Here is a 21,409-nt window from a genome sequence, read left to right as displayed (position 1 = left end):
ACAGGTTGCATTTGGAGTAGCCCCATGGCTGGGTGGGTGGCACTGTTGTCCCACACTTGCAGGTTTGGGGTTCTGATGTCTGCCTGTATGGGTGTGCGTGTGGGTGTGGAGTTTGCATGTGTTCCCTGTATAGTGTTTGTGATTTCCTCCAAAGGCATGCAGTTGGGCTAATTGGCATCCATACCCTGCTAGTATGTGCATGCCAATGCCCTGTAATGGACTGGCATCCCATGCAGGGCGTGGCCCCCCTCTATGCTTCTCCTGACTGGGATAGGCAGTGGGACAGTGGATAGCTGGATGTTTATTATTGCCTTTTACATTGAACTGTAACTGAAGAGCAGCATTCTGCATAATTTTATTCCTTTGAAGTTTGACTTGCACTTCATTAACTGGTGTTTTTGCCCTTTTTGTAATGGGCTTATCTTTATTCATAACATTACCGAGGGATATTTATTTACCTGTGCAGATGAACTGCATGACGGCGGGTGATGATGCGGGTGATGATGCGGGTGACACGTCAGCGCCTACGTAGATGCAGTAACAGCAAGGCCTTGCACATTAAATCAGTCCAGTTAATTAGCGTGTCTGTCTTTAGATGGAGAGATACAGATGGGCTGGGATGATCTGGACCTGCCTCATTCACATAACGGGTAGGTTTGTGGCAGACATTGTCATCATCATCGTCATCAGGGGCGTCGTAAAGGGGGGGAAGTTAGGGCAATTCCAAGGGCCCCTTGGATTGGGGGCCCAATATCATATGCTTTCATGGAGCCAAAAATCTATACCACCACCCATGGTCACCACCACAATCATCATTATTTATTCACTGTAGATTGGTTCTTATATTGAGTCATATTGAGCTCTACTGAATGTTGTACAAAAGTTTGTATTCGTTTGCACCACATTTACTTGTTTGCAGAGGCAAACAAGTAAATGTGGACATTTCAGGTCCAGAAAGTAAAAATCCAGACCAAGATTTCGTTTCAACCAACCAGTTGAGCATAAAGAGTCACAGAGTACTCAGCTGGTTGGTTGAAACAAAATCCTGGTTTGGATTTTTACTTTCTGGACCTGAAATGTCTACCTCTGCTTGGTTGTTCAATTGTATTGTCTTTGTACCTTGTCTCTTTCACACTAAATGTATGTTTGTGCACTACCTTCCTTGCACAAGAATTTCCACTAGGGATCAATAAAGTTAATCTAATCAAATTTAATATTTATTCCTGGCTGGACAGGTAGGTATGTTTGTTCAGAGCACAAGCTTAAACACTCATAAGACCAGGCCATCGTTCGTCTATGGAGTTGCTTGCTTGTACAAATGACAATGGAAATGACTCTCAGGGAACGTTGCTGTGACTGCAGGGCCTATATGTAATGTTATAGTGTGATTATTTATGTAATGCACACAGATATATTAACAGGAGCCAGCAGGATTTCTGTTCCAGTTGCAGTTGGGGGGGGGGGGTTATGAGGCTGATGTCTCCCCGTTTCTCACCCCCAGGCTGGGCTGTATTACTGTGGACACCAGGGGTGGAGGGTGGCACATCGGCGGGCCGCTGTAGCCTGTTCGGTCGCTACCACATCCACACGTTTGACGGCGTGCTGTACGACTTCCCCGGCGACTGTAGCTACATGCTGGCGGGCGACTGCAGCAATCGTGGCTTCACCCTGTTGGGTAGGGAGAAGGGCCTCTTTGCACCGTCACGCCCCCTGCTGGCAGCCATCTTACTGCGGCCCGGGGCCCAAAGCCCCAGCGCCCACCTTCCCTTACGCATCCTGGCCATAATCGCTGAGTGTAACATCGCTGACTGGTGGCTTGTGGCTTTACAGGTGATTTCCGGCACGGGGACAAGAAAGGCGTCTCCCTGTATCTGGGAGAGTTTTATGAGCTTCACATGACTGCAGACGGCAGATTGAGCCAAGGGGAGAGCAGGTAGCCAGCCTGGTCACCAACACTTCATGCTCCGTAACACACGAGGCTCAGGAACGGGACCTGGATCCTGACCAGCTGGCTGGAGGTTGCAGCTCCATTAGAGGATGTTTTACCTGTTTAAGTCACACCTGTGAGAGAACCTGAGACACTGCAACTAGTATATCCTATTATATTACAAGCGTGAGAAAAACTAGTGAACAGTCCAATTTTTCATAAAATACAAGTAGAAGCAAACTGATATAAACTGTAAACGCGTCATCAGTTCCGAATATCAAATGTGATGTTTCCTGTGTATACTGTATACCAGGGTTATTCAAATCACAGCCCTCAAGGGCCAAGTGCTGCCAATTTTCCTCCCTTCACTTGTAAGCTGGGTGTGAATAAGCCTCTGTGGCCAATCAGAATCAGTAATTATTAAACTAACTACATGGGAGAACCGAAAACAAGGCCTGGATTTGGAATCGAGGGCCTTATTTGTAGAGCCCTGATGTACACTAATGTTGCCTTAGGTGTTAATACAAAAATATATTTGTATTTTGTCATTTATATATGCTAAGCTTATGGCCTGTGCCTTTCCTTTGTGTCAGTGGTGTGTGTGTGTGTGTGTGTGTGTGTGGGTTTGCATAGATCACATTTGAGGACCAAATTGTCCCCAAAGTGTAGTAAAACCTGAAATTTCTCTACTTTTGGGGACATCTTTTGAGGTCCCCATTTGGATAACCTCAGTTTTTGTCGTTGTCCCCTCACCCAGGCTCTCGCTGCCATACGCCTCCAAGACCATCTTCGCTGGTGCTGAGCTGGGCTACTACAAACTGTGGAGCGAGGAGTTTGGGTTCACGGTGAAGATAGACTCCGTTGGCAATGTGGACGTGACGCTGTCGAAGCAGCTATTCAACCGCACCTGTGGCCTGTGCGGCAATTTTAACGCCATACCTGAGGATGACTACATGGCTCAGGAAGGTCTGTGATGAAGGCAGCTCTCTCAGAGTCTCCATAGCGATGAGGTTTTCAAAGAGCAGACTGTTGACTGCAGACACTAATCATGGTGTGTTTGTCTGGGTGAACTGTCAGTAAGACAATAAAATATGTTACAAATACTCTTTAAAAGAGAACCATCACTGTTTTCTGTATATTTTTCTTCTAAGTTTCCCTCTAGACCTTTTTGTCTTGAAACTCCTATAGAATTTCCCACAATTCATCTGAAATGGGCAGGTCCTAGTTATGGCCTTTAACTGCAAGGAAATGACTGGAGTTAGCTTTCGGGAATTCAGGAAAATGGCCTCGCATACAGGAAAAGGGGGGTTAGGGTTTTATATAAATTCAGCTTTCAGCACCTATTTTTCTCATACAGGTGAAATGTTAGGATTAGTCACTTGAAGGCACTTGAAAGATTTTGCTTGTGCATTTTTTCTAGCTCGCAGAAAATCTGTCATTGGACTGACTCATTGAATTATTTTCCAAGGATTCCTTACTGAGAGCAGCTACGACTTCGCCAACTCTTGGGCCATGCATGAAACCGGGGAGGCCTGCCGACGTGTGTCTCCCCCCAGCAAGACTTGCAATACATCCAGCAGCACCGCGGTATGCCACGTCTTGCCTTTCCGCATCATGCAGACCTGTTTTATACCACGATGCATTAGCCCGTAAATACTGTAGTATTTGGGGCCCAGAAAAAAACACATTCTAGCCAATCACACCACGCTGCATTTCATTAACATACCATACGTACCGCTATGAGAATTCTTCAAGTTGCGACAGCAAACAGGACCTTGTGACACGGCGATTGGGCTGGGGAGTCACAAGGGATTTTCCCTTACAGGAACAATAGGGTCATTGCAAGACAGCTGTCAACACTGAGTGTTTTTCTGGCAGAAGTACGAACAGTCACCCCTCCACATTTGTGAATTGTACATTTGTGGTTTCGGTTATTCACGAGGTGGCCGTGACCAATTAAATGGGAATATTTCTGGTAAAGATTGCAGAAACAAACGTTTTGTCATATAATACATAAATATTACTGTTATTTAATATTCATTAGTGTAAGTGCATACTATATCTTTAATAAAATAAATATACACTCACCTAAAGGATTATTAGGAACACCTTTTCAATTTCTCATTAATGCAATTATCTAATCGACCAATCACATGGCAGTTGCTTCAATGCATTTAGGGGTGTGGTCCTGGTCAAGACAATCTCCTGAACTCCAAACTGAATGTCAGAATGGGAAAGAAAGGTGATTTAAGCAATTTTAAGCGTGGCATGGTTGTTGGTGCCAGATGGGCCGGTCTGAGTATTTCACAATCTGCTCAGTTACTGGGATTTTCACAACCATTTCTAGGGTTTACAAAGAATGGTGTGCAAAGGGAAAAACATCCAGTATGCGGCAGTCCTGTGGGCGAAAATGCCTTGTTGATGCTAGAGGTCAGAGGAGAATGGGCCGACTGATTCAAGCTGATAGAAGAGCAACTTTGACTGAAATAACCACTCGTTACAACCGAGGTATGCAGCAAAACATTTGTGAAGCCACAACACGCACAACCTTCAGGCGGATGGGCTACAACAGCAGAAGACCCCACCGGGTACCACTCATCTCCACTACAAATAGGAAAAAGAGGCTACAATTTGCACGAGCTCACCAAAATTGGACAGTTGAAGACTGGAAAAATGTTGCCTTGTCTGATGAGTCTCGATTTCTGTTGAGACATTCAAATGGTAGAGTCAGAATTTGGCGTAAACAGAATGAGAACATGGATCCATCATGCCTTGTTACCACTGTGTAGGCTGGTGGTGGTGGTGTAATGGTGTGGGGGATGTTTTCTTGGCACACTTTAGGCCCCTTAGTGCCAATTGGGCATCGTTTAAATGCCACGGCCTACCTGAGCATTGTTTCTGACCATGTCCATCCCTTTATGACCACCATGTACCCATCCTCTGATGGCTACTTCCAGCAGGCTAATGCACCATGTCACAAAGCTCGAATCATTTCAAATTGGTTTCTTGAACATGACAATGAGTTCACTGTACTAAAATGGCCCCCACAGTCACCAGATCTCAACCCAATAGAGCATCTTTGGGATGTGGTGGAACGGGAGCTTCGTGCCCTGGATGTGCATCCCACAAATCTCCATCAACTGCAAGATGCTATCCTATCAATATGGGCCAACATTTCTAAAGAATGCTTTCAGCACCTTGTTGAATCAATGCCACGTAGAATTAAGGCAGTTCTGAAGGCGAAAGGGGGTCAAACACCGTATTAGTATGGTGTTCCTAATAATCCTTTAGGTGAGTGTATATATATATATATATATATATAAAAAAAAGAACAGTGGGATGTATGCATCTTGATTGTATGCTTGATGGTATGCTGCACATCTATGGCTCTGAAACCAGGCTCACTCACGTGTCCCATGTCTCTATGACTGTGGAATCTTGCGTTTCTTGCAGTAACTCTTAGACTTGCATTTTTAAGGGCCCAAGTATTATTCACTAATTTTCAGATTTGTGGGGATCTTCCTCCCGTAACCCTCACGAATGTGAAGGGATGACTGTACTTCCTAAAGATGCTGTATCACGCTTGGTCAGTCTTCCCCCGAGCCTGTTTGTCTTTGGGTTATGAAAACTGAAGTTGGTCACATGGGCTTCCCCTCGTCGCCCCCTGCAGGACCTGATGAGCAGGTGCAACTCACTGCGCAGCTCTGCCTCGTTCCTGCGCTGTGGCCACCTGGTGGACCCCGAGGCCTTCGCCTTGCTGTGTGAGGAGGATGTGTGCCAGTGTGACGGAAACCCCAACTGCCACTGCCAAACCCTGCTGGAGTACGCCAGGACCTGCGCTTCCCACGGCATCTTCCTCCATGCCTGGCAGGCCGATAGCCAGTGCGGTGGGTCCCTTCCCCCAGTCCCTGTCGCCCGTAAAACCCACCTCCTAAGATATGTTTGCTAATTCTCTTCTGTAGCTTCCTGACACTGGTCCCACTGAGCAATGATGCCCCCTTTCTCTGATGAAGAGTAGGGCAGTGTGTGGCTCCGCAGGTTATGGCACTATGCCTGGTACCGGAAGGTCATCAGTTCAAATCCCAGGATCAGCAAAGTGATTTAACCATCTGCTAAATAAATTAAATGTAATGCGAATGTCTCCTCCGGGATTATTCAGCTAAGTCGACGCACCCATTTGCCTACAATCCTGTCATTGTCTGCTAGGTTTATTGACCCATTTACTCACAAGCTGACCACAGCTGAGGCAGTGATGAGGCTGAATGGTGTGTTCTGTTCTGGGCCCTTCAGCCCCTAGGTGCCCAGTGGGGATGCAGTACAGCGAATGCGCCAAACCCTGCGCCGCCACCTGCCAGAGCCTCAACATCCACGAAGTATGCAAGGAGGAGTGCATTGATGGCTGCACCTGCCCAGGTAGAGGCATGTTCCATACTGCCGCCCTGCTGGCAGTGCAGGGAAACCCTTGGGGCCAAGTGTTTGTCAATATTTTTATGTGTAAACACCATGATTAGTGAATGGGTAGGATAAAATCAGAAGGGCGTGTTTATAGGAGGGGGGGTTATGCTTTTTTTGTGCAGTCTGGCCCCAAGGCATGTTGCACCATGTGACCCCAAATGCAATACCAGTGAAGAGGCACTAGGGGGGGCCCCAACAAATTGTTGTTACTCTTGTCTTTGCATACATGCGTGAACATCATGTAACACAGCTGTTGCCCCCCTGTTTGAATGGCAGTGGGGAAGGTTTTGGATGGTACCCGCTGTGTGCCTGTTTCTCAGTGCTCCTGCATGCACAAGGGCAGACGCTACCCCCCTGGATCCAGCATCCCTCAGGACTGCAACACCTGGTGAGTAACCCCCCCCCGCCCAGCCAGCATGCTGGCCCCCACCATGATGTCCCTGTAACGCTGGCTCCTTTTTGCTCCCAGTGTCTGTCGCCATGGCTCCTGGGAATGTACCAACGAAGGCTGCCCAGGTGAGTATCAGATATATAACCATGTAAATAAGAGGATTGGACCATGTAATATAATTACCCACATGAGTTAAATGCCCTCCCCCCTTTGAAATTTCTAAATGAAGTGAAAATGCAAGGTACCACGGAGACTAGTTAGGTATATTTACAAGAGAACATCCTTCCTTGATTCAAGATTTTGTTTAAACCAACCAGTTCAGTATAAAGAGTCAATCACAGAGTATTCAGCTGGTTGGTTGAAACAAAATCTTGGTCCGAATTTTGACTTCCTGGACCTGAACTTTCCACTTCTTTCATTTCTAGCAGGTTTTTTTACCCTTGGCTTCATGTCAGTTTCTCTCTCTTTCTTCCCACTGACAGCTGTGCCTTTTCTCTCCTCAAGAAACATAGTCAGTTACGTATGAATGCCCATTCTACCTTTGCAAATAGTCATTTAAAACAGAGCTTCCTTGTCTGGTCCTTGGGGATCCCTCCACAGTCCACATTTCTGCTCCCTCCCAGCTCCATGTCAGACAGTCCACATTTCTGCTCCCTCCCAGCTCCATGTCAGACAGTCCACATTTCTGCTCCCTCCCAGCTCCATGTCAGACAGTCCACATTTCTGCTCCCTCCCAGCTCCGTGTCAGACAGTCCACATTTCTGCTCCCTCCCAGCTCAGTGTCAGACAGTCCACATTTCTGCTCCCTCCCAGCTCCGTGTCAGACAGTCCACATTTCTGCTCCTTCCCAGCTCCGTGTCAGACAGTCCACATTTCTGCTCCCTCCCAGCTCCGTGTCAGACAATCCAAATTTCTGCTCCCTCCCAGCTCCCACAGTAAGAATGTGGACTGTCTGGGGGTCCCCAAGGACCAGGGTGAGAAAGACTGATTTAAAAAACCCAAGACAAAGACATGGGATAGTCTGAACCGAAGTGCTTTTAAAACAAATTGCTCCTAAATTTGATCAGCAACAATGCTGCCATTTTTCCCTTCCGCATCTCTAATCCACACACATCATGCTCGTTTCTGCTAAAGTTTTCATATTTATTCTCGTGAAGAAGGCAGAAGATTGTCAATGGAAAATCTTTATTTAAATTATAATGCATGAATAAATCAGGCTGGGTGCATGAGGTGCTTTTAGGTGTCTGGTTATCTGCCTCCATATGAGTGGCAGGTATCCAGTGTTTACCTGGTTATTGACAGGCAGCAGGCAGGTCAGCCCCGGGTCCTGGGGAAGGACAGCATTAGCCGTCTCTGCTATTATCTTGTTTTGCCACACGACGGCAATCAATGCCTAGACTGATTTGATCTAATCAAATCCCGGCAGTGTATGTGTGTGGGGGGGGGGGGGGGTAGAGCGTAATCTGAGCTGGGGTCAGAAGGTGACTTGGGCTGGTGTGGGCCGAAGTACAATATATGTCTCCATGGAAGTTAAAGGGCCGGCGCTCCCTGTCTTTTTCCACAGCCTCTTTAGTTCGAGTGCCGGAACCGGTGTCACTCCGGTTTCATGCCGGAAGAATGCAGTTTCACTCTGCGTGCCCCTCTCTCCTCAGGGGAGTGCTTGGTCACTGGCCAGTCCCACTTCAAGACATTCGACAACAAGTTCTTCACCTTCAGCGGGACCTGTCAGTACCTTTTGGCCAAAGACTGTCAGGACAACCTGTTTTCTGCCATCATTGAAACGGTGCAGGTAAAAATGAGCTCTGATGACAGTTCCGGCCCTCTGCTGCCCTTGGCAAACCAGTCCCGCACCTCAGTCAGCCAATAAACAAAACATACCTGTTACGGGTGATCTGTCTGTTTCCGCATCCCTCCTTCGCAGATTTTAATGAGCGTGCCAGTGATTTAAACACGCATATATGCATCAAAAAGAATCTGACTGAGTGTTTTAAGCAGAGAAACACGGGAAATGGGAATCAGGAAGCCAAACACAATCGCAGCCGAACTGCCAACATTCACAGAACGGACAGACGGTACAGACACAGAGTCCGGTGCTTTGAGGCAGGATAGGAATTATAAAGCATTAGAGCTCCATGGCATTTTGGACAAACAGGATGAGAGATTATCAGAAAGTGCACATTGGGTGAAAACAGAAGCTAACAGAAGTTAATACAGGATAAGCAAGTTCAGGAGAAAAAAGGAACCATAATTATTGTGGAAAAATATCGAGGTGATGATAAGGCCGCTGTACTCAGAAGGCACGCAGGCTAAATATGATGGGATCCAAAGTCTGGATGTAGATGCAGGGCTTAGAGTGCTTGTGATGTCTGTCTGCAGTGTGCCGACGACCAGGACGCGGTCTGCACGCGTTCGGCGGCCCTGCGCTTCCACGGGCTGGCCAACGCAACGGTGAAGCTGAAGCACGGTGGTGTGGTCGCCGTGGACGGCATGGACGTCCAGCTGCCCCTGCTTCACGGTGTGTGGCTGCCACAGAGCGTGCCGGGTCACACCAGCAGGGGGCGCATTCTTGTTAAGGGGAGCCTCAATAAGGGGAAGCTCGTTGAGGTCCCTGGTTGCCTGGCAGGAAATGAGATCCTTGTTACCTTTCTGTGCCTCACTAAATACATCAAGGCTGAAAGATTCTGTAGATATGAAAGCGGGGATTGAATATTTAACTTTAGTATATAAATAATAATAAATGGCAGTAGGCAATATAGTGGTTGACTCTTCAGGTCCTTGGAGCCACGTTGCTGTAGAAAATGGGGAAAATTGGTAGCTTGCTTTGCATATAAGTGTCAGCTGGGCTAGAGAATCTAATATAGAGTGAAGAACAAATAGGAACATAGCAGAGAAAACACTGTGGTCTCCCTACAGGACTTCTCCGCGTACAGAGGACAGTGCTGTCCTCAGTGCGCCTGTCTTATGGGGACGATTTCCAGATGGACTGGGATGGCCGGGGCGAGATCCTGCTGAAGGTGAGAGTTAAAGCTCGGTCCCGATGGACGATACACTGCATACCACCTTAGGGCAGTGCTCCCCAGTCCAGTCCTCGGACTGTCTGGCCTGGAGCAGGCAGGGAGCAAAAACATAGACCGACAGTGGGTCCCCAAGGACTAGACTGGGAAACACTGCTTCAGGGTGTCATCAAGCAATGCTGAGATATGTATCTATAGAGAGTCAGGATATTGATGTCAGATGAGCTTTTCCTGTAGCCAACAATACAGAATACAGCAGATTATATGACAGTAGCTCTGGTTAAGAAATGGTAAGAGATTCCGGGGTTTCCTGTTGTACCTTTAAGCTTTTATGAAACCAAATTATGTGTCTTTTACAAGGCATTCATCAAGGACAGTAAAATAGCAATACTATGTTTAGTGTGCATTTACTTTTGTATTAAGGTATTTGCCCCCTTGGGGTTTGCTGTAGCAAGAAGGGACAAAGTTTCTTTAGTGTCAATAATAACCAAGGAAATGTTCTTTTCCTCGTGTGACAGTTGGGACCTGTGTTTGCGGGTAAGACATGTGGCCTCTGCGGGAACTACAATGGAAACCAGGGCGACGACTTTCTGACCACCAGTGGGCTCGTGGAGACGCAGGTGGTCGGCTTCGGAAACTCCTGGAAAACGAGCGGGGACTGCAACAACGTCGCCAAGCAGGACGTCGACCCCTGCATCCTCAACCCCAAGAGAGGTGCGCCTTCCTCCCTTGTTCATCGACAGAAATGTCCCGATGCCCTCTGATGGCAAGGCACACTTGGCGCGCGTGATTGCGGGTTTTCACGGTAAATCACGCGGTGGACCCTCCTCCCCTTTGGCTCTCCTCGCCCTCCTGCCGCCCCCCTCCCTCCCCGCAGTCCGCTCGGCAGAGGAGGCCTGCACGGTGCTGCTCTCCATCCAGTTCGAGCCGTGCCACGACGAGGTGAACCCCGCGCCCTTCGTTCGGAACTGCCGCTTCGACGTCTGCTCCTGCACCGACGGCCAGGAGTGCCTCTGCTCCGCCGTGGCCAGCTACGCCGCCGCCTGCGCCAGGAAGGGGGTCTTAGTCAACTGGAGGAGCCCCAAGTTCTGCGGTAATGGTTCCCTTGGCAACAAAGCTCTCGGCCAGAAACGACCCCGATGCTGGGGGGGTGTTGACAGGTGGCTTAAACTCCCACGAATCCTTCTACTATGAACTAGACTCCAGTCCAGTTACTCCCAATAAGGGTCCAATTCTGAGTTTCTGAGTTTAACACTTGTTGTGAAATAAGAAGCTGAACTAATACGCTATTAGTGGGATGAATGTTAGGACTGCTTTGTGTAGATGGTCCAGGTTTAGCTTCAGCAGGAATGTAGCCAGATGCCATCTTCCTGCTTCTCCGGGAGGGTGCTGGTTCTCTCGGGAGTCGGGACCTCCACCCTGACTGGTCTCGTTTTATTCCAGCCATGCACTGCCCTCAGGGCCAGGTGTACGAGCAGTGCGGGAGCCCCTGTAACCAGACCTGCCGCTCCATCTCTTTCCCGGACTCGGAATGCCGGGAGCTGTGCATGGAAGGCTGCTACTGCCCCCGGGGGCTGTTCCTGCACGAGGCGGGCGAGTGCGTCCCCCGCAACCGCTGCCCCTGCCACTACGACGGCGAGATCTTCCAGCCCAACGACGTCCTGTCCAGCCACCAGAGCATCTGGTGAGCAGCCGTGCCGGCAAAACTGTGGCTATTCCTCAGCTAACGCTAACATAACGGCCGCTTCCTCTGAACGTCCGCAGCTACTGTGAGGATGGAGCGATGCGCTGTAGCTCCAGCCACATGTCGACGGCCATGCTGTCGGACCTCTTCTTCGAAGATCTCCCACCAGCCAGGGGTAACACTGCCTTTCCGCACCGCCTGCCCCGGCCAGAACCCTCTGGGCCGTAGATAAATTACTTGACCGTGGCACGCTGCCATTAATATGTCCGTATTCGCATACTCACCACACACAGCACGTCGGTCCGTCACCTGCCAGCCTCCCCTGGAGAATCTGCTCTGCGCCAGCGCCCAGGACCAGGGCATTGAATGTGCCAAGACCTGCCAGACGTACGACCTGGAGTGCGTGAACCATGGCTGTGTCTCGGGCTGCACCTGCCCCCCCGGGACGGTGCGTCTTATCTAAAACCTGAAAATGCCTGCTTGCTTTCCATTGGCTGGGCTGAACACGTATTACACGTAATAAATGCAACTCACATCACTCGTACTTTTATGACTGTAGGTAAACCATTTTAGTAACACTTTTTCCCTCATAGCCTTTGACATATTTTTCTTGTACCATTTGCTTTACTTTGGACAAAAGTGTCTGCTGAATAAATCACTTGAAATGTAAATGGATTCTGATTGGTTTAGCGTAGCACATCATCCAGCTGTCCTGAAAGTACATACGGTAAATGTTAATGATTAGCGTTGGAGGTTCTTTTATCAGTTCTAGTCTTAATCAAATCTAATTTAATCTAAATCTGTTGTCATGCAGGTCCGGCACAAAAATAAATGTATTCCTCCGGATCAGTGCCCCTGTTTCCATAACAACAAGCCATACAAGTCAGGCCAAACAATCACCATGGATTGTAATACCTGGTAAATTACTTAGTGCCATTTTTGCTTTATATGTATACATCTCTGTATAACTTTCTAAAGGTATTGGGTTTGATTTTTCAATAGTGTGGCATTATTGGACTTATCATGCATTACTATTTAAGTTATGAAGTCAACGTAAAGTCTAACCTACTCAACCGTAAGTCATGGTGAAAGCACTGGTTTCTCTCCGTGTCTTTCTCTCTATCTGTCCTGCCAGCGTGTGTAACAACCGTAAGTGGGAGTGCACTCAGAAAGTGTGTGACGCGTCCTGCAAGACCGTTGGGGAGTCTCACTACATCACCTTTGACGGGCTGAAATTCACCTTCCCCGGGCTCTGCCAGTATGTACTGGTCCAGGTGAGCCGCCCAGCGCTGAAGGAATGATCTGCCTCTATGCCACAATCACGACCTGGGGGGCCAGATGTACTGGAGCAGGGGTTCTAGGATTTTTCTAAGATGGGGGGGGGGGGCATAACAGGGCCGTAATTCATAAAGAGGGACTATTGTTATTATGAGCCAATTATATGTTTTGAATTTGTGACTGACAGGGGCGGGGACCAATCAGATTTCAGCTAGGACCAGCGCCTCACTGACTCCACCCCAGTAGATGCACTAATTGGCCAAGAATTGCCTTATCTTTTTTCTAGCTTCAAGTTGCTAAGTTTTCTTTAACCTTGTCTCCAATTCTTATTTTGTTCAGGATTTCTGTGGTGACAGTCATGGTACCTTCCGGGTGCTGGTGGAGAACACAGCATGCGGGGTGACAGGACATAAGTGCAGCAAGTCGGTCATCGTGCTGTACAAGGGGGGCCTGATCGCCCTGGAGCACGGCGAGGTGGGTGGGGCCAGCGGCCACCCGAGACACCGACGGGGGGCCCCCGCACTGCATCTCTGCCCTTCCTGACGGCATCCTCCTCCTCCACAGGTGACGATGAAGAAGCCGGTGCTGAAGGAGACGGAGGTGGAGATCGTGCGGTCAGGCCTCTACTACATACTGCTCCTGGGCAAGGACATCATGATTACCTGGGACCAGGGGAGCAGACTGGTGGTGCAGATCAAGGGCCACTACAGGGTACGAGCAAGCGTGTCTGAGTGTGCAGACATGTGCCTCAACACAACTAAACATGCAGAAGCGCACAAAGAGGCTGGTGAATATCATCACACACACACACACACACATGCAGGTTTGTAATTATATTTTTGTGGGGACTCTGCATTCATTTCTATGGGAAAAGCTCTAATCCCAACATGACAACCTTAACCCCTACCCAGCCCTAACCTTAACCATAAGTAACCAAATAAAATATGAGACTTTTGGCATTTTTTGTTTTTTGATTGCTTTCACATATTTCAATTAAATTCAATTTCCCCACATGGGGAATGAAAAAATGGCCCCTCACCATCAAAATGACGGGTTTTTATCACATTCTGGGGATATTTTGTCCCCAGAATGTGATAAAACACACAACACACACAGCCCTGTACTCATTTCAGTTCAGAAAAAATGTCCCCACAAGCTAAGAGTAATATATTTTACCACATTGCGGGGACATTTGGCCCCCACAATGTGGTAAATACAAACCCACCCACCCACACACGTGTCACACACACACCCACCCGCACGCACACACATACACACATGCACACCCAAATGCCAAATGTCGATGCATGTGAATCACTCATGAACAACAGAACAACACTTGCCAAGACGTCTATTCAGTGGGTTTTCAATTCACACAAGAGCTGTGTTCTGGAAATACATATTCAAATTTGAAATGTGTGTTTAAAATCTTGCATATTTTAACATATTTTTCTCTGAAATGGCGTAATGGTGCGATTTGTGCTATTGTGACTTGTGATTTAGAGTAAACCATAACTGAGGATGTACGGCATTATTTTAAACTCGCCTGTTGAACTCTAGCAAAAGCGAATCCTACTGTACACACATACACATTCATATGCGTCTCCATCTTTTACTTCCTGTGGGCCTGCAGGAGAAAGTCTGTGGCCTGTGTGGGAATTTCGATGGCAACCAGAACAACGACCTGATAAGCAGTAACAACCAGCTGGAGGTGGTCGCTGCAGATTTCGGCAACTCCTGGAAGGTGAACCCAAGCTGTGCAGATGCAGTACCGGTAAGAAGGAAATCAGCGCCCTCTGCTGGCAAGGAGGTTGTAATGTACTGCTGTAGAACTGCTCTGGCCAAGCTATACATATATATATATAGTCACAGTCTGATGAAAACTGCATATGTTCTCTTTTGGACAACTGTGACTGACACATCCATTCTTCTCTGTCTACTGATAGCATTTGTCATCTAATTGACCAATGAAAACATGCTTTGTGATGTCATCTATTTACTTTTTATGCTTGTACTAGTTAACACTTGTATTTATGATGGTCATTTATATGGGTTGCTCTATATTGCTAGAGATAGGTGGCTAACTAACATCATTGCTGATCATGAATGCAAAGCAAGATTAGTTTGTGTCTTGTTGAAAACAATCCACATAAGTGTATTTAAAACGTTAAACCAGTCGCTGACGTCTGTATAAAGATATCTATCTGCGGTGTCTCACTACTGGAAGGGTGTCTCACTACTTTGTTTTAGGTTTATTTTGTAAAGTAGTTTCTGAGAAAATGGGCTTTTTCGTGTTCCTGAATAATGGATTTTTGTATGTGTGTTTTTCACTGGACGGCGACGAAACGCCTCTTTCTCAGACTCGTGTTGCTTTTGTAGTTGCCATCTCAGTGCAGTGACAACATTGGGAAGTTGGTCAACGTGGAGCAGTCCTGCGGCTTGCTGACTGGCGAGCTCTTCACAGAATGCAATGACCTGGTAGGGGTTACCGAGGCCTCTGCCCGCTGTTAGCATGGCACCCGGTCCATCCCCACGACGAGGCTGTCATGGCACAGTGGGGGTGTAATACTCTGCCTGCCGCCCGACAGGTGGATCCGGAGCCCTACTGGGAGATCTGCATCCATGACACCTGCTCGTGCTCCTCAGTCGGGGACTGTTCTTGCTTCTGCGACGCCATCGCCGCCTATGCCCATGAGTGCGCCCAGAGGGGGCTGAAGGTACACTGGAGGTCCAACGACCTTTGCCGTGAGTACACACTGTTGCCCAGAAAAGCCATTGGTGCAGAGGTTTAAATGAGATCCTGTAGCTCAGTGTTTCCCAGCCCATTCCTTGGGGAACTCCAAGGTCCACGTTTTTGCTTCCTCTCAGCTCCCAGCGCACCTGTACCAGGTATTCGGTGTTCCTCATTGGCTGGGAGCTGGGAGGGAGCAAAAACGTGGACTGTCTGAGATTCCCCGAGGACTAGGTTGGGAAACACTGCTGTAGCTCAATGAGTAGCCACTGTGCTAACAGTCCAAAAGGTGTTGGTTCAAATTCCAGGGATCCCACATAAATTGCAACTCTTCCCGCTCATGTAAGTTGCTTTGGATAAAAGCATCAGGTCAATGTATGTAATGTCAATGATATTGCGGGCAATTGGTGACGTGATCTGTGACGAGCATCTGGTCTGGAGGCGTATTTCCTTCCTTCTAAGTCGGAAAAGCTGCGGGAGGCTCTTTGGGAAGTTTTAATGAACAGGTGGTTCTGAGGCACATCCGAGTCGCATGACCGCTTAGCGATTAAATAGGAAATGATATCCTTGTCACTGCCCAGCCTTGAGCTGCCAGGACCTGAACAAGGCAGAACCAGAGTTTGAGTGTGAATGGAGGTACAACACCTGCGCCAGTGCCTGTCCCATCACCTGCCAGCACCCAGAGCCGCTGGACTGTCCCCAGGGATGCCTGGAGGGCTGCCATGCTTTCTGCCCTACAGGTCAGTGGCAAGCTAAGTAAATGACATCTTTAGAGAAACTACTGCCAAGTGAACAAATAAATAGACGATTGATGAAGAAGGTCTTGACCTTCTTGGATGGAGATATGGGGCAAATTCAGCATGAGTGGCAGCTTGTCTCCCCCGGTGGTTATCCTGGTCTCTTTTTTGGGCCCCCACAGGGAAGATCTTCGATGAGGTGGCCATGAGGTGCGTGAGCCCCACAGAGTGCCAGGTGTGCATGCATGAAGGCCAACGCATATCTCATGGCAAGAGGGTCATCTTCAACCATGACAGGGCGGAGCTTTGCCAGATTTGGTGAGGATGGGCTTTGGTGAGGATGGGACCTACCAGTGGTCTCCATGCTCAGCTCTGAAGTGGATAAAGACTGTGTAGACCTCAAGCTGTTCAATCAATGATATCTTTGCAGACTAGGTCCAGTTGCTCTCCTGCTTTCCTTCACCCTACAGACCAATCCCCAACACTGCTAGCTCTTGTATAGCATGATGTTAGTGTGGCCAGAACATGTAGAGTGTCCAGTTCAGCCGCCTCCTCATCCTGCCTTGTTACTCATTCCTCTCATTTTCTCACCAAAGACTGAAGCTTGGCAATCTGCAAAAGACAGGATAGAGAGTCACCCACACACGCACACGTTCAGAGTTTGGCATGTTGCAAGACACGGAACTGAAGATGCAGGGGTGGAGCTCAAGAATTTTTGCTACTAGCCAGCTGCGCTAGTTCGCTGACGTTCAGTTTTTTGTACTTGTCTTTCATCTAAATTCCTCGCCTCAGGCAAGGGGGCGAGGTTCATTTCCAGCACTAAGAGGATGAAATGCTATCACATGAAATGTCCCCAAATCATTGTCTTTATGTCTACTTGTAGATTGCAATTCCTTGTTTATGGAGACTAGCTGTGAAGCAGCCTGACACTGTAACTGTTTTATTGGTTTGTTTAACTGCAAAGGTCCCCTAATGACGTCCCCTACTGTATTCTTTTCTCTTATTGCAGTCATTGTGAGAACAACAACCTAACCTGTGAGATGTGCCCTGCGGAAATACCGAACACCGTGGCCCCCACCTCGCCCTTGACCACCCCCAGCCCGCTGTCCTTCTCCACGGCCGTTCCAGAGGGTGCCTGTGACCGTGCCATGGACCTGGCCTTCCTGGTGGATGGCTCCTCAGCACTGACGGAGGAGGACTTCAGGGCAGTGAAGCACTTCATCCTGACTGTGGTGGAGCGCTTCCGCATGGGCTCGGCGCACACGCGCGCTACCGTCCTGCTCTTCCACTCGGGTGTGAAGAGTAACGAGATGCAGGTACAGAAGTGGATCTTCCGCAAGATGGTGCAAGAGATGAAGTACAGTGGCGGCAACATCGCCTTCATGGACGAGGCCATCAAGTACCTGTCGGTCTACATCTACGACAAGGATAAGCGTGTGCATGCTGGCCGCGTGGCCATCCTGCTTACTGCCAGCCCCAACCCACGGCCAATGAGGTCCATCCAACGTCTGCTGAAGAAGAAAGACATCACCACCCTTGCTGTAGCCATTGGCCCCAAAGTAAACATGATGCAGATCAATGAGATCACAAAGGCCAACCCTGACAGCAGGGCCTACATACTTAGCAGTACTGAAGAGCTAGATGACAGGATCGTTGAGGTTACAGACTACCTGTGCACCTTGGGTCTGGAACCAGAGGTTCCTAAGCCTAAGCCCACACAAGCCATTGTTGTACCGGTGAACCCAGTCACATCTGGACCTGGCTGGCTTGTAACTCCAACCGAGAGGGTTCTGACACCCTCCACTGTTGCAACCTTGCCCATTAACCAGCTCTCCACAACTCAGCTGTCCACGTGGGCTATGAAAGACATTACCTTTGTCATTGAGGGCTCAGACAATGTTGGAGAGACCGACTTCAACAAGACCAAGGAATTCCTGGAGAATATCATCACGGAGCTATCGGTGAGAGAGGAGCATATCCGCTTCACTGTAGTTCAGTACTCACTCACCGTCACAGTGGAGTTCACGAGGATGGACTTGCAGCAACGACAACAAGCACTGGAGGAGATCCGGAAGATCCGCTGGAGAGGCGGGTCGGCCACCAACACCGGCACCGCCCTGAGCACCGTTACCCAAACCACCTCCGTTCAGATGCAGCCATCCACAGAGCAGAAACTCAACATGGTGTTTATGGTTACCAGCAACCCACCTACAGACCAGATCCAACGGCCCACTGAGCTGTCCAATACAGTGATTTACCCAATTGGGGTGGGGCCCAAGATCCGGGAAGTGGATTTAGAACCCTTCAGTTTCCCCCAGAAACCCATCATGGTTGACAGCTACAACAGCCTGAACTCCATCGTGAACCAAGTGGTGAACATCACTCAGTACACCAGAATAACACAAAGCCCTACTCTTTCTCCCAGGGAACCAACTCTAGCTCCCAGACCTACACTTCCAACTTCAGGTAATATTTAAAATAATGGAAACATGTTGTGTTAATTTCTTACTAAAATGTGTAGTTAAAATTAATTTCATTGGGGGTGCAGGGGGTGATAATGCACCCACTCTGGTCAGATGAAAATGCTTTTCGAACATATTGAGTTCAATGAAATAATTTAGTATAGTTAAATTTGAAAATGTGGCTTATGTTAGTCGCATTAGTATGTAATAATAATTTATTCTAAATTTATTTACTTCTTTTTTTTTTTTTTTTTTTTTTACAAATTTATTTATCTGGATAAATTGGGCTCTTTCAGTTTGTACCCCCTAGGGAAAAAAGTAGTGATGGCCAAATGAAGCTTCACGAACCACTTGCTGTATTTTCTATCCCCACTAGATGGTGCTCTCTGTTCATAAAAGGGCTCAAATATGCCCCAAAGTAAACCAAGAGCGCCATCTACTGGGGTCAAAGAATGAAGCAAATGGATTATGACGCTTCATTTAGCCATCAGTATGAAAAAGCTACAGTTACAGTGATGTAGAGCATAGAATATGAAATGACTTTGGTGATTTTCTGCGATCTGCAGTTCCGTGTGACAAACCCATGGATATCATGTTCCTGCTGAAGCAGAGTTTTGACGGAGCACCAGACCAGTTTGAGGACTTCAGGACATTTGTCAAAACATTCATCAGCAGTGCTAACATTGGTACTTACTGGTCCCGGCCACAAGAAGCCATTCTCTTTGGCCAGAGTACAAAAGTTGAATCATTGTGTTGTCTGACCCCGCCCCCAATCAGGCCCAAAACACACACAGGTGTCAGTTATCCAGTATGGCTCCAGAATTACTGAAGAGGTACCCTGGCGTGCTAAGCAGAGCCAAGACAACCTGCTCCACCTAGTGGACACTATGAAGAAGAGGAAAGCCACACCTGCTGCATTGGGTAAAACTATTGAACTAAGGAGCACTGAAAATGATACACCAACGTACAGCTACACCTGTTAAACTATACCGCTGTACTTAAAGCCTAATTAGATAAAGCTGTTTTTTCCACCCAGGCACACAGGGGGTAGCACACCCCAAGGACTGACTTGTGGACGTGTATTTTGTGTCACATAGGTGCTGCCCTTCGCTTTGCCGTCCAGACTGCCATCTCGTCCTCCACTGGGGGGCGCCCTGGAGTAGTCAAGATCGTGGTGATGCTGGTGACGGACAGGTCAACCGATTCTGTCATGGAGGCGGCCAATGAAGCCATGACTGCTGGTATGTATGACCACGCTTCCATACCAGAATGAGTAGAAACAGAACGAGTGACATTACAGAACTGGTGATGCCATCTGTTATCTATTTCTGTACTTGTATGCTTTATTTCTTTTAAAAAGAATGTGCAAACAGATAAGGGTAATTAGGGCTCCACCAGGAACAGAACCAGCAGGTCCTCTGGTGCTGGAACTGCTCACCCTAGAATTAAAAAGGACTAAAGGTGAATCCTGATCATGACACATGATTCACATTTCCCATGGTGCACTGCATCGCCTTGCATCTGCTGTCTCCTCGGAATGATCGGTTACCCACAATGCACTGGGTTTTGTCCCTCTTCTGGACTGTCACGTTACTTATGGTTCATTGTGCTCAGTGTCCCGCAGGAGGGCTCATACGCACAGACGCACATGCATGCTGTTATTTCGCAGGAGTGTCCGTGTTCCCTATTGGCGTCGGTTCCCGGTATGACCGCACCCAGCTGGACGGTCTGTCTGGGTACGGCATGCAGGATAACGCCATGCATCTCAGCAGCATGGAGGACCTGCAGGTCATGGCCGCCCTGGGCCACACCTTCATCGACAAGCTCTGTAGAGGTGAGGGGACCCCAGAGACATCGGTACCACGACGGCGACGGCGCGGCTGCAGCTAACAGGACCACGACCGTGATGGTGGCTAATTATGTGTGTCGTTTCTCTCTGTCCCCAAGCTGGTCCCCCGGGGGTGTGTGTGGATGACAATGGGAATCAGAGGAAGGTGAGCAAAAGGGCCCATGGAGGGGGGGGGGGTGTGTGTCCAAGGTGCGTGACATCGATCTCACACAGCTATACTGTGGTCCTTCAGCTTTAATTATACCCCTGGTGCCTGGAGGAAACCGAGGTCACAGACTGAATGTTTTTGTCCCCTGTTTTCGTCTAAACTTACTGGCCTGGCTCTGTGTGTGTGTGTGTGTGTGTGTGTGAATATCAGATGACACTTTTTCTGCTATAAGTTTTTGTGTATGTTTTGGTGGACATCATTAATTACATAGATGATGGGAATCTCCACATGGTGCTTGTGTGTGATGCATGTATCCGTGTGTCTTAGCCTGGGGACACCTGGGTCCTGGCCGACCAGTGCCACAGCCTTCTGTGTCACCCCAATGGGGCTGTTACAATCCAGAGCCACCGAATAAACTGTGAGCGCCTGGAGAAGCCGGTATGCAAGAACAATCTGCACAGCGTCAAGGTGTCAGAACCCTGCGGCTGCCGTTGGGCCTGCCCCTGTGAGTCACGCCCTGTCCGTCTGTCACAAACCACACCCACTGTTCCATTAATGCAGCACTGGGGCTGCTCCTCCCACATACCCCAGACCACAACCAGTGTTTCAGTAATACTGGGTTGGGCCCCTCCCCTGTCAGATAGGGTCCTTCCACATACCCCAGACCACAACCAGTGTTTCAGTAATTCTGGGTTGGGCCCCTCCCCTGTCAGATAGGCTCCTCCCACATACC

The 21,409-nt window shown here is 48.5% G+C and overlaps 1 protein-coding gene across 1 annotated transcript in view; it reads left to right on the top strand.

The window, feature by feature from the left end:
* vwf (von Willebrand factor) overlaps window positions 1-21,409 on the top strand; it is a 33,011-nt gene that overhangs the window by 380 nt on the left and 11,222 nt on the right. The window contains exons 2-34 of the mRNA XM_023800133.2: window positions 596-650; window positions 1,502-1,675; window positions 1,831-1,933; window positions 2,685-2,893; window positions 3,396-3,514; window positions 5,598-5,814; window positions 6,218-6,340; window positions 6,659-6,770; window positions 6,852-6,898; window positions 8,426-8,562; window positions 9,150-9,288; window positions 9,687-9,787; window positions 10,306-10,501; window positions 10,665-10,880; window positions 11,231-11,471; window positions 11,552-11,646; window positions 11,765-11,919; window positions 12,286-12,389; window positions 12,607-12,745; window positions 13,089-13,223; window positions 13,314-13,460; window positions 14,383-14,523; window positions 15,129-15,227; window positions 15,338-15,494; window positions 16,062-16,220; window positions 16,400-16,535; window positions 17,227-18,683; window positions 19,246-19,365; window positions 19,457-19,600; window positions 19,777-19,920; window positions 20,349-20,513; window positions 20,627-20,673; window positions 21,004-21,181. Coding sequence (XP_023655901.2) covers window positions 596-650; window positions 1,502-1,675; window positions 1,831-1,933; window positions 2,685-2,893; window positions 3,396-3,514; window positions 5,598-5,814; window positions 6,218-6,340; window positions 6,659-6,770; window positions 6,852-6,898; window positions 8,426-8,562; window positions 9,150-9,288; window positions 9,687-9,787; window positions 10,306-10,501; window positions 10,665-10,880; window positions 11,231-11,471; window positions 11,552-11,646; window positions 11,765-11,919; window positions 12,286-12,389; window positions 12,607-12,745; window positions 13,089-13,223; window positions 13,314-13,460; window positions 14,383-14,523; window positions 15,129-15,227; window positions 15,338-15,494; window positions 16,062-16,220; window positions 16,400-16,535; window positions 17,227-18,683; window positions 19,246-19,365; window positions 19,457-19,600; window positions 19,777-19,920; window positions 20,349-20,513; window positions 20,627-20,673; window positions 21,004-21,181 — 5,911 coding nt within the window. The remainder of the gene's footprint in view (window positions 1-595; window positions 651-1,501; window positions 1,676-1,830; window positions 1,934-2,684; window positions 2,894-3,395; window positions 3,515-5,597; window positions 5,815-6,217; window positions 6,341-6,658; window positions 6,771-6,851; window positions 6,899-8,425; window positions 8,563-9,149; window positions 9,289-9,686; window positions 9,788-10,305; window positions 10,502-10,664; window positions 10,881-11,230; window positions 11,472-11,551; window positions 11,647-11,764; window positions 11,920-12,285; window positions 12,390-12,606; window positions 12,746-13,088; window positions 13,224-13,313; window positions 13,461-14,382; window positions 14,524-15,128; window positions 15,228-15,337; window positions 15,495-16,061; window positions 16,221-16,399; window positions 16,536-17,226; window positions 18,684-19,245; window positions 19,366-19,456; window positions 19,601-19,776; window positions 19,921-20,348; window positions 20,514-20,626; window positions 20,674-21,003; window positions 21,182-21,409) is intronic.

Source organism: Paramormyrops kingsleyae, chromosome 3 (assembly GCF_048594095.1).
Source record: "Paramormyrops kingsleyae isolate MSU_618 chromosome 3, PKINGS_0.4, whole genome shotgun sequence".
Taxonomy (NCBI): Eukaryota; Metazoa; Chordata; class Actinopteri; order Osteoglossiformes; family Mormyridae; genus Paramormyrops; species Paramormyrops kingsleyae.
The sequence above is the reverse complement of the archived record's forward strand: the minus strand, read 5'-3'. Positions and strand labels throughout refer to the sequence as shown.